This window comes from Hyperolius riggenbachi, chromosome 5 (genome assembly GCF_040937935.1).
Source record: "Hyperolius riggenbachi isolate aHypRig1 chromosome 5, aHypRig1.pri, whole genome shotgun sequence".
NCBI lineage: Eukaryota > Metazoa > Chordata > Amphibia > Anura > Hyperoliidae > Hyperolius > Hyperolius riggenbachi.
This window is the reverse complement of record NC_090650.1, coordinates 426,849,525-426,862,551: the sequence shown is the minus strand read 5'-3', so window position 1 is coordinate 426,862,551 and position 13,027 is coordinate 426,849,525. Positions and strand designations below refer to the sequence as shown.

The 13,027-nt window shown below is 44.5% G+C and overlaps 1 protein-coding gene across 6 annotated transcripts in view; it reads right to left on the bottom strand.

The window, feature by feature from the left end:
• Window positions 1-13,027, bottom strand: part of LOC137517891 (KH domain-containing, RNA-binding, signal transduction-associated protein 3-like) — a 228,071-nt gene that overhangs the window by 58,020 nt on the left and 157,024 nt on the right. For all 6 annotated transcript variants that reach the window (XR_011020708.1, XM_068234960.1, XM_068234963.1 and 3 more), the window contains one exon: window positions 10,987-11,173. Coding sequence is in view for 5 of the 6 variants with exons in the window: in XM_068234960.1 (XP_068091061.1) it covers window positions 10,987-11,173 (187 nt within the window). In the remaining variant the exon portion in view is untranslated. The remainder of the gene's footprint in view (window positions 1-10,986; window positions 11,174-13,027) is intronic.

Below are 13,027 nucleotides of genomic sequence, written 5' to 3'. Positions count from 1 at the left end.
ACTAAAACGCCAAAACACCAGAGGGCACGCATGGGAAATATGCTAAACTGCAGAATATGAACGTTAGAACTGAACGCCGTGAGACAACCATTCCCCAGTGGAATAATGAATTATTGACAGCTATTTGGAGAGTTAGCTACCCATGACAAGTAAACAAGCTCGTAACCTGATAATCTTCATCTATTTTAATCTGTAACTAGTCATTTCGCTATGCCCAAGGCAAGACACGGGTCTGAAATGTGAAATTGTGAAACTACTAAACCTTTCTGCAACAGAGGTGAGGACAACACAAGCGGGGAAGGAGGGGGAGAGGGTGGAGGAGAGACTGGAGGAAAACAATAGGCTAAAACTCACATCTATTCATACTTTTAAAGCAGAAATCCATGCTACAATATGTAAAACTGTGCCTTAAAGTGGACCTGTAATGATATATAGTGAAAAAGGTTAATTATTCAGGATACCCACTTTTACGATAATTTACCTGATGTGAGCATCAGAAACACTTCCTATATGTTCATTTTGCCGTATATTGGTATGTAGCCCCACCCTTTCATTGATGGTTAGTCTAGGCTGTTTAGCTATGTCAAAGTATCCTCCCAGAGCATTCTGGGAGACAAGGTACTATTTTCCCTGGCTTCAGAATACTCAGGAGCAAACATTTAGGAGAGCTGCACCTGACAAGACCACCAATGTCTGTGACTTTGATAAATCTCAGAATATAAATCAGAGTAAGGCCTTGTTTCCATCTGTGCGCTTCTGTCCGCTTTTTATCAGCACACCAATGTTACAGATTGATACATGTTGCTGAAAAGCGGACAGAAGCGCACAGATGGAAACATGGCCTAAGGAAATATTTTATAAATTAATTGTGTAAAAAATATGTAATTTTATTAATTGAGTTATTTTCAGCACAGTTCATCTTTGATTTATATAAATTACTGTGGCTATTTTTTTTTTTACATAATGGGCTTGATTCACTAACCGGCACTAAGTGTTAGCGCCGGAGTGAAAAACCCATTTTGGCCGCTATTGTGCGCAAAGCTAATTTGCGCGTGGTCCTGTGCACTGCGCGTGCAGCGCGGGTGCGCCGATCTTAGTGTACGGTGCGATGATAACGTTGCACCCGTGGCCTTCAAAAGTCGTACCCGATGCACCAAAAATGACGCATCGGGTGCCCCCGAAGTGGCGCATCATAGCGCTGCTTAACGGGCACCCGATGCATCATTTTCGTCGCATCGGTTGCAACTTTTAAAGGCCAGCAATGCGCACTATTACCCGCGCTGTGCGCGCAATGAGCGGGATTGTTTCTTCTGTGTGGGCGCAAACCACCTAAAGTGCCCACTAACACTTAGCGCCGGTTAGTGAATCAAGCCCATTTTGTACTCTGTTTTTCGTAATTTACTTTGAAATCATGGAAGACTGACTCCCTCATACTAGTATATTTTTCCCACCACACTAGCAATTGCAGTGTTTTTTAAACCGCAAACTGTCAACAATAAACATTAAAGTGAACCTGAACTCTTGCCCAAGACAGAAGGAAAACATTGAGAAATGCACCCTGTATGTATTTAGAAAGTTTAGGCTGTACAATTCCCCCTCATTTGTGTCTAATCACAAGTTGATTGTGATTGTAATTTGACCTCCCCCTGTGTCACATGACTGCCACGGCAGATAAGGCAGATAAGCTCATTTGAAAGCACAGGATGTTAACAATACGTCTGCTTCCATGAATCAGGAAGTAGAAACAGTGCACGATTTGTTTCAGCTGTAACAAAGAAATGTTTTTTTGTTCAACGGCTATTATGCTGTTGCATATCTTTTGGAGCAGAGAGAACTCTCTGAGATCAGGTCCACTTTAATGGACAAAACTCAGTTGCAGTGGACTTAACTCACAGTTTTGATGTATTTTCCATACACCTGAAACTTTCATTTAGGATCGGCATTACTGTTTACTGTTTAATCGCATCTCTTTTGCAAGAAAATTAAAGAGAGGCGATTAAACAGCAACACAGATCCTAAACAAACATTTCAGGAATATGAAAAACACATAGAAACTGTGATTAAATTTCAGTATCTGGGCATTCTGATGACAATGGATGGTGATGTCATTGCTGATGTTAAAGTCCGAAATCAGTACAGAATTTGTATCAGCATTTGTACAACTGTATCAAACTTAGAGATCCCATGATATTTCCACAAAAAACAAACTGAGAATATTCCAGAGTAATGTGAAGACAGTCCTTCTGTATGGATATGAGAAATGGAAGGTGACAGCAGAGATAACAAAAAGCCTCCAAACCTTTATAAACTACTTCCTTCGAAGAATACCACACATCTGGTGGTGGTCAAATGTTATTTCAATTAGAATTATAGGAAGGAACCCAAGAACAACAAGTGGACTTGCAGATGAAACTCGGTAAGTGGAGATGGATTGGCCATACTCTTCGCAAGGACAAATCAATTGAGAAAGAATCCTTAAGCCTAAAACTCACGAGGCGGAGGCACAAATGTTACAAGTCGCTCAAAAAAAAAGAAAAAAGCAGCGACAGCTCGCCGCCAGGTCCCTCTGTGCAACAGCCGTACTCACGGCGCACAGAGGGAAACAGATTCGGCGGAAGCTGTCGGCGAAGGCCCCTTCCCCCCCGCCGGAAGTTCCGCTCACTGTATGTATGTTGCTGTCGCTAGTCCGCATACACACGGTGGACTAGCGACAACTGCTGCGAAGTTGCGTCGACAGCTGTTGCCGGCGATTGACCAAATTAATCGCCTGGCGACAGCTCTAAGTAGCGACGGTTCGGGGCGCGTGCGTCATACACACGGGCGACTTATCGTCGCAACAGGCGCATGCCACGTGGTTGCGGCGACAGTTGTAGCCCGTGTGTATGGGCCATTGAAATTGAATCCTCAAGGCAACAGAAAAAGAGGAAGACCAAAGCCAACTTGGAGAAGAAGAGTGGAGGTAGAAATAAAGAAGGCAGGGACATCATGGACTGAGATAGAAAAAAACTGCCCAGGACATAAACCAGAGGTATACATTTGTTGAGGCTTTTTGCTCCAGTGGCATGTCTGCCGAGAATAAACACTGTTTTTGTTCAAAAACAGTGTTCATTCTTATATAGAGCAGGTTAAAACCCTAAAAACTAGTCTAATAGTGAAACATATTCAATGGTTCACTGTTAAATATGTTTCACTATTAGACTAGTTTTTAGGGTTTTAACCTTTGATTAAATATTTTCACAGTTTGAATATGCTTCACTGTTGGATATGCTTCACTGTTAGACTAGTGGTTTGGTCTCTCCCGTGGGGGCACATCATCGTCGTGGGAGAGTCTAGTAGGGATAATTTGTGCACAACTTATGCTGAAGCTAACGCCCTCCTTTTACTGTACCTGTTTTGAATGCAAGGTGTGTAATCTGCCCGACGCCCGTTATTCGATCTCTGCATATTTGTGCAGGTAGTCAATTCAGGTGCAGCGTCTGTTTGGAAGTGCTGCCATTCCTTTCTGCTTTACAAAAACTTTGTATACTTCAGGCTAGCTGCCTCCATGGGCGTCAGCTTGCATTCAAATTTTAGAATTTAGATTAGTGTTCAGCACATAATTTTGCATTTGATTTGTATTGTGTAATTAGCCTCAGGGGGGCTGTGCACATCTCTGGAGCCTTCACTTCACATGCAGCCTATGAGCGCTGCCCATTGCTTGCTGACAGCAGCAGTTTCATTTATAAGAAAAGTATCTCTTTTACTGTTGAGTCATTCTTTGAGTCTCTATGAAGTTGAAAGCAATACCTGACTGTCTGATCTCATCTAACCCTGTAGCATAAACAAGCTTGTGGCAAGGAAGCTACAAAAGCAGAGATAACCCTTTGGTGTGATTTAGAAACAGCAGCTTTGTGGGTAATGTAATGTAACTATCGGTGTTTGCAAAAAGCAGAATGGCAGCTGCTATGAATTTGAGACAGCAGGTTTAGCAGCTCTGATCAGCAAGGTGATGAGTAGTGTTGGTGGTTGAGTTTGGGCCGCCATTGAGTTTAACCCAACCATCTGTTACTTGGGCCAAACTAAGGAAACGTAAACATTTCTGAAATTTGGGTTTCTGGCCAATCGACCATCTATTATCATCTGTTTTTACCCATTGATTTCTGCATTTTAACAGGTTTTTGTCAATTTTTAATGGAACCATGGAAACACCTTGAAACACAGATATCAACAGATGAAAATGAATGACAATGGATGGAAACTGACACCAATGTCACACTTCAATGAATTAATCTGACCACTGTGACAAATTTCACTACACCAAATCCACCCTGAACCAGGACAACATCTGCCAACACTAGACACGGCATCACGCTCTTACAAATTACTGTTACAAGCAGCAGGTGTCAGAGTGAAGGAAACTTTAGTTTAGGTTTGTTTTACAGAATTGAGTAAACTTGACACTTGACTTGATTTTTTTTTTTAATCGCATATGGACAAATATTGGTACTCCTTATCCCGTATGCAATTTACTTTTTCTTCTGAGTTTTTGCCTAGGTGATATTTTTACACCTTGTTATAGGCCTCTTGCACACTGCAAGCAAATCAGATTCAGATTCAGATTTTTAATCTGTTTTTACATCCGATTCCGATTCAGATTTTTAATCTTAACTGCATGCTGCGTTTTTTGATCCGTTTTTCTGTTGAATGTATTCAAGGAAAATCGGAAACGGAATCGGAATCGGAATCGGAAACGGAATCGGAATCGGAAAACGGATTTGCAGTGTGCAGGGAGCCTTAAAATGCCTTTTAAACCAACAGCAAGCAAGGAAATATTTAAAGAGAACCCGAGGTGTGTTTAAAGAATGTTATCTGCATACAGAGGCTGGATCTGCCTATACAGCCCAGCCTCTGTTGCTATCCCAAACCCCACTAAGGTCCCCCTGCACTCTGCAATCCCTCATAAATCACAGCCGTGCTGTGATGCTGTGTTTACATCTGTAGTGTCAGTCTCAGCTGCTCCCCCACCTCCTGCATAGCTCCGGTCCCTGCCCCAATCAGCAGGGAGGGAAGGGATGCAGGTGGGGACTGGAGTTCTGCAGGAGGCGGGGAGAGCAGCAGACTGACACTATAGAGATAAACACAGCCAGCTCTGACAAGCTGTTTGTCAGCAGCGTGGCTGTGATTTATGAGGGATTGCAGAGTGCAGGGGGATCTTAGGGGGGTTTGGGATAGCAACAGAGGCTGGGCTGTATAGGCAGATGCAGCGTCTGTATGCAGATAATATTCTTCAAACCCACCTCGGGTTCTCTTTAAAATAATTTTGTTAGTACTTTTTCACCAACCTTAGGGTACGTTTTCAACTGTAAAATGCTATTAAAATTAATTTAAAGAGAATATCGGAATCAGAATCATTTTATTCGCCAAGTACAACAGACATCGCACCCGGAATTTTTTGTGGTACACACGGCATGGAAAAGTTTGTTATACAGATCAAGAAAGGCCTTTAGATAGAGTGAAGAGTAGAGCGCAAGAGATAACAATATAGTTTAGGCAGCAGAGAGAATACAACATAACAAGCATAAAACTAAGGAGATTACAACATGATTTGGGCAGCTGTGCAGACTAGCGTGTTCTGCGAGGGTGGTAAATCGAGTTCAGCAGGCGGACAGCTTGGGGAAAAAAAGTGTTTAGATGTCTTGTGGTCTTAGTGGGGATGGATCTGTAGTGGTGAACCAATGGCAGGCAGGCAAAGTAGCGACTACTGGGGCGAGAGGGGTCGCACCATATTTTTTGCTCTGGACCACATTCTGAAGGTATGCAGGTGATCCAGAGGTGGAAGGGGTGACCCAGTGATTCTCTCTGCAGTGTTGATTACTCTCTGAAGCTTGAGTCTGTAGCGCCTGCATACCAGATGACAATGGAGGAGCAAATAATTGACTCAATGGTGGCAGTATAAAATGTTGTCATCAATTCTTGCGGCATCCCAAATTTCCTCAGCTGTCTCAGGAAGAATAACCTCTGCTGTGCCTTCCTCTGGACCTTGGAGGCGTTCTCAGCCCACTTTAAGTCCTTGGTGATGGTGGCGCCTTGAAAGTGGACACTCGACACCCTGGAGACGTCGATGTCTTCGATGGAGACTGGGTCAAGTGTGGGAGGGCACCTTCTGAAATCCACTATTAGTTCAACTGTCTTTGCTGCGTTGAGTACAAGCTGGTTGTCCATGCACCACCTGCAGATACGTTCAATCTCATTCCGGTATGCATGCTCACCGTCCCTGCCAATAAGGCCAAGGATGGTGGTGTCATCTGCAAATGTTATAACCTTGACAGAGTTGTCAGCTGATGTGCACCTGTTTGTGTAAAGGGAAAACAGGATTGGGGACAGTATGCACCCTTGCGGGGCGCCTGTGTTTGTGGTTCTTTCCTGTAAGGAGCAGCTGCCAAGCTTCACCAGTTGCATCCTGTTTGTGAGAAAGTCCTTGATCCAGGAGCACAGAGTGAGGTCAAGACCAAGTTGTACCAGGTTGTCGTATAGGATGTTTGGGCAGATTGTATTGAAGGCCGAGCTGAAGTCAAGGAAGAGGATCCTGGCATAGGTGTCTGGGCCATCAAGGTGTTCTGTGATGCATGTCAATTAAAGCAATGTTAATGGCGTCCTTGATAGACCTGTTTGCCCTGTAAGCAAATTTAAGCTGATCCAGGAGGGAGTCAGTGGATCGCTTAAGGTGAGAGAGGGCCAATCTTTCCAGGATCTTCATGACGGTGGGAGTCAGTGTTACGGGCCTGTAGTTGTTAAGATCACAGATCCCCGGCTTCTTGGGGACCGGAATGATCGTGGATTTTTTAAAGCAGGCATGTACTTTGCCCTTCGTCAGTCATTTGTTGAAAAGAGGGTGAGGACAGGAGCGGGCTCGGTTGCACAGGTTCTTAGGCAGATTGATGAAACGCCGTCCTGGCCCGAGCATTTCCTGGGGTTGAGCCTCCAGAGGTATTTCAGGATGTCAGTTTCCAGAACTAGTACCGGAGCTGAGACTGTCGACCCCCCTGTTGGGGTTGCTATTGTCCCGAGTGTGGAGGGTTCCTTCTCGAATCTGCAGTAGAACTCGTTGAGTTTCTCAGCAAGATCTGTGTTAGGTGGTGCATGCTGTGGGAGAGGCTTTAGGTTTGTGGCAGCCCTTAAGCCTTTCCAGACGTCGCTTGGAGTGTTAGACTGGAGACTCAGATTCAGCTTATCAGAAAAGTTCCTCTTCGCTACCTTGAGTTCACGGTTAAGGGTGTTCCTGGCCTCTCTAAACTCTTCAGAGGTGCCGGATTTGTGAGCTTCCATCTTGAGTTTCCGGAGCTGGTGTAGCTTGCCGTTGAACCATGGCTTGCTGTTGGGGAAGATTTTGAAGGTCTTCGTCTGGATACATGACTCCTCGCAGAAGCTGATGTGGGATGTAACATTTCCGGTCCATTCCTCCAGACAAGGTGACTCCAGGGCTGACCAGCCAGTACATTCAAAGCAGGCCTGAAGTTGCTGCTTCGCCTCCTCTGTCCATTTCTTGACAGTCCTCTGGGCTGGTTTAGTGGTTGCAAGCTGCCTTCTGTAGGTGGGGAGCAGGTGGAGGAGCCAGTGGTCAGAGTTGCCAATGGGCAACCCATGGAGTAGCCTTGTATGCATCCTTAAGCACAGTGTAGCAGTGATCAAAGGTGTTCTCCTGCCTGGTGGGGCACGTTATGTGCTGTCTGTAGTGTGGCAGCTCCTGGCAGAGGTTGGCTTTGTTGAAATCCCCCAGAATGAAGAAGAGGGAGTCCAGGAGGGATGTCTCCCACCGTGTGCTAGAGTCACTTAGCTTGCGGAGGGCAGTTGAGGTGTTGGCATCAGGTGGGATGTATACCGCGACAAGGACAAAGGAGGAGAACTCTCTGGGGGAGTACACGGGCCTGCAGTTTACGATAAGGAGCTTGATGTCTGGAGTGCAGCATTTGAACAGGGTGGTGGTGTTGGTGCACCAAGCCACCCCCTTTACTTTTACCGGATAGAGACAGATCGCGGTCCGCATGGATGAGGTTGTATCCCGGTAGGAGAAGTGAGTTGTCTGGGATGTTGTCCCTCTGCCAGGTCTCTGTGAAGCAGAAGAAAGGTGTGCACCCTACAAGCTCATATTTGAGCAGAATAAGCAGTTCATCCAGCTTGTTTGGGAGGGATCGGACATTTGCTAGTAGAATGGCAGGGAGGGGTGTGCGCAGGCCTCTCCTTTTGAGTCTCACAAGTGCTCCTGACCTGCAACCTCTGTAGCAGGGTTTGTTAGGGGCCCTATCTCCTAAGAGATAACTCAGGAGAAAAAGTTAAACCCATATGGGCCCTGGGCCCTTGTCTGGCTTTTAGTTGACCACAGCAAGGATAGCTAAAACATTAGGGGAACAATAGCTATGTGATTACACGTCTCATCTGTGTTAGCATTTTTTACCATAAATACAACATTTCTTGGGCTTGCACACAAAACATGCTTTGAAATAACCTCTTCTTTAGGCCTAAAGCAAATAATCAGAAACCGTGCATTATATCCTATAGTTGGTGTGCAAGTCCCACATGCAGAAAGGGTAGACAATTACATAGTTATACAGTTACATAGTTATTTTGGTTGAAAAAAGACATACGTCCATCGAGTTCAACCAGTATAAAGTACAACACCAGCCTGCTCCCTCACATATCCCTGTTGATCCAGAGGAAGGCGAAAAAACCCTTACAAGGCATGGTCCAATTAGCCCCTAAAGGGAAAAATCCCTTCCCGACTCCAGATGGCAATCAGATAAAATCCCTGGATCAACATCATTAGGCATTACCTAGTAATTGTAGCCATGGATTAGGGATGGTCGGAATGCCAATTTCCGATTCCGCGGTAAATCCGCATTCCGTCATGTACCGATTACCGATTCCGCCTTCCGCTACCAATTTCCGCATTCCAATTTCCGACTTTAACATCGATTTTCTCAAAAACTATAAGGTCTTTTTGAAAACTTTTTTTTGCATCTTGTTCAGAAGATTCTGTTTAATAAACCATAAAAATTTGGTGTTTCTAGGACTTACGGTGGCTTTGCTATTAACTGCTAAAGTCGGCGGATTTTTACTGTAATATAAAATGCAGAAAATAGGCAGATGCAGATTTTCTGCATTTTACATTACAGTAAAAATCCACTGACTTTAATGGTTAATAACAAAGCCCCCTTAAGTCCTAGAAACACCAAATTTTCAGGGTTTATTAAACCGAATCTTGTGAACAAGATGCAAAAAAAGTTTTCAAAAAGACCTTATAGTTTTTGAGAAAATCGATGTTAAAGTCGGGTGGAATTTCCGCGATTTCCGGCGGAAATTTCCGCGATTTCCGGCGGAAATCCGCCTACGGCACTTACATTACCGATTTCCGCATTCCGATGCGGAAATGCAATTTCCGATCGGAATTTCGGAAATTGCATTTCCGCGGAATCCGAATGAGCATCCCTACCATGGATGTCTTTCAACGCAAGGAAAGCATCTAAGCCCCCTTTAAATGCAGGTATAGAGTTTGCCATAACGACTTCCTGTGGCAATGCATTCCACATCTTAATCACTCTTACTGTAAAGAACCCTTTCCTAAATAAATGGCTAAAACGTTTTTCCTCCATGCGCAGATCATGTCCTCTAGTCCTTTGAGAAGGCCTAGGGACCAAAAGCTCATGCCACTTATTAATTATTACATGATGCAGCAGTGAAGCAGTCCAGGAATATATCAACTCTAAAGGTGGACATACATTAATAGATGGCCACCAGATCAAATCTGATCAGAGAGGGATCTAATAGCTGTCCGCACGCTGTACACAGATTTTCAATTGATTTCATCCACCGCCTCCATCTGCTAAGTTGGATTTTGGAAGCAGAGCTGACTCTCACCTGTCCCTCCAGCGTGCCTCCTCCAGTGTTCAGTGTCTTTTCCTTATGCCACGGTACTCCTTCTCTCTGTGGTTTCTCTCACCGTGTCACGTGACAAAAGCTACAGGTCAGACACTAGAGGTCCAGCCAGTGGCATTGCTATGGAGCTCAGGGCCCTAGTGCAAGTTTTACATTGCCCCCCCCCCCCCCCCCAAGCACTCTATAGGTAACACTTGAATAGCGCAACAAAACCTGCCAAGGTCATCTACAGCATTAGAGGTGCAAGAAGGGGATGGGGAACAGTGTGTTAGTGATTACTACCATTAAAGGATCTATAGAAGTGATTATTACCACCACAGGACCAATGAACAGCTTATACTTTGGTTTAGGAAGGGCCCCATGGGGACCCTCTGGCCCAAGGGCCCCGATGTGATCGCTACCTCTGCAACCCCTATTGCTACACCCTGGGTCCGGCCTTGTATGCTGCCAGACTTCTAGTGTTTGACTTCTAGCTTTTGTCACATAGCTTTTGTCACATGTGATGGGAGGAGAAACACCGGTGGGACAGGTGATAGTAAATTTTATTTCTCTGCATTAATGTCAATAGGCTGTAAAATTGCATCTGAATTCACGTACAGGGAAACAGATGGAGATCGCAACAGTGGAAACTCAGCCAAAAGCAGGCCATACACTAATCAATTTTAGCCATCGATCAACGGCCGATTCGACCGCTTTGATCAAATTGGCTAGAATTCGATGCAGCAGAAAGCATGATTGATCGATTTCTGGCCAATTTTAATCGATTTGATCGATCGGTCCGGACAAAAAATCTGGGTCGATCGGCTTGCATAGGTTTGCATTGGATCGAATGATGCAACACTTAATTTTGATCGAATTTCAATCGATTTCAGTCTGAAATCTATTAAAATTTGATTCCTACTGTGTGGCACACATCAGATACATTCCTGTCAGGTTCGACCTGATAGGCATGTGACAGAAATCTATCTGATGGTCGAATCTGCTGCAAATCTATCAGTGTATGGCCACCTTAACTGTGACTTAAATATGTAATTGCACAAAAGAATATTTTATATCTTATTTATATCTGGTACTCACATATTCCCCATATGCGTCCTGTGCTGGCGGAGGGGGCCGGTATCCTGCCGGAGGTGGGAGACCTCTAGCTCTTGTGGCCAGGATTCCCCGAGCTCGTGTAGCTGGCACTCTTGCAGGGGTGACCCCTCTGGGAGCTGGTGCCCCTCGTGGTACTCCGGCTGTAGCAGGTGGCACTCCTCCACGACCCCTGCAAGGGCATTTCAAATATGGAATGATTCAAATCATGTAAATCCAGAAAAAAACTGCAAAGATGGACATAGATGCTACTCAAAGCGATTAAACAAACAGCCTAATTCCAACTATTATTGGCCATACCTCCCAGTCCCAACTTTTGAAATAATAAAGAGGGACACTTAAGCCACACCCCATGTCACACCCCTAACCCCGCCCCTGACATACCCCTAGTCACGCAAACCATAACGATTTCATAAGAAAAATATGTTGTTTTATAATTCATATACTGGTTCATTTTCCTTCATAGTAACATTTAAAAATAATAAATATATCAATATAAAGGATGGGAATAAAGTTTAACCACTTGATGACCACAGTGGTAAACCCCCCTAAAGACCAGGCTGATTATTACTAAATTGGCCACTGCAGCTTTAAGGCCAAGCTGCAGGGCCGCACAACACAGTACACAAGTGATCCCCCCCCCCTCTCTTTTCCCCCCACCAACAGAGCTCTGTGTCGGTGGGGTCTGATCGCCCCCCATGTTTTTTTTTTCTTTTTTATCAATATTTATGGTCGTTTTTTTTTAAATATTTTTTTTTTTACCTTTTCTTTAATTCTTTTCTTTTCCAGCAAACCCCTCCTTTCCCCCAGCCGGCCAATCACGCGATTGGCTGTCATAGGCTTCTGCCTATGAGAGCCGATTGCTCTCTTGTGCCCCAGGGGGACAGCCGTGTCACACGGCTGTTCCCAGTGCAGCGCTGTTGCTGATCGCAGCGCTGCACTATGTAAATAGATGGCGATCACGCCGTCTGACAGTCTCCCGAGCGGCAATAGCCGCTCGGAGACTGAAGACGGGGCAGAGCTCCGCCCCCCAAGCAAGGAGATGCACGCGCAGCCTAGGCACGATCGCCTGCAAAATGCAGCCCCAGGACTTGACACCAATTGGCGTTAGGCGGTCCTGGGGCTGCCGTCGCGACCACGCCCATTGGCGTGGGGTGGTCTTTAAGTAGTTAAACACATTTTTCGGTAGAAAAATACATATATATATATATATATGTATATATATATATATATATATATATATATATATATATATACATATATACATAGATCTGTAGAAAGTCCCTGAACAATCCATAGGCTTCCCTCTACATGGGTAAACATCTCACATGACATGTTCCCTTTAACCAAGCTCCTGAAATCTGATGTGTGGATGTAACAATGGATTTAACAGTGTATCATCAACACTACTATGGAAAAGCAGTCATCTTTTCATGTTGTTGATAGGACAGGAATAGTTGAGTTGGAGAAAAACACACACAAATTGCGAACAGATAACACGTTCACTGAGCTGTCATTACAGGGTGGGAATGAATGAATTCCGCAGGGACCTCTGGAATTGTACTCTGTGAAAACAGTTTTCCAGATTTGGCTTAGCTGTTTACCAAGGGCTATTCTGGAAGCCATCTACAGCGTATCTCACACTTGTAGATGCCGGAGCCTCCAGAGGCTGCCAGGCTTTCATGTTTACCACAAGCCAATCCAAACTGACTGTAGGATGAGAAATAGCACAGTTTTCGCATAATCGTCATTTTTCATTGTAATTTGCAATTATGATGTGAAATCGTAATGTGAAATTTCTGGAAAATGTTTAATTAATTTTGCATGTAAACATAATCCATCCATAATTTAGCATAATTATGCAACATTTTGCGTAATTTCACGCTGACTTTAGTGGTTACTAGCGAAGCCCCCTTACATGCTACCATCTCCAAAATTGTTCCATATGTTAAAGGACTTCGAGGCCAAAACGAAGAAAATTACACTTTACCTTTTTCTTAGCAGAATCCACGGAGGACGCCCTGCG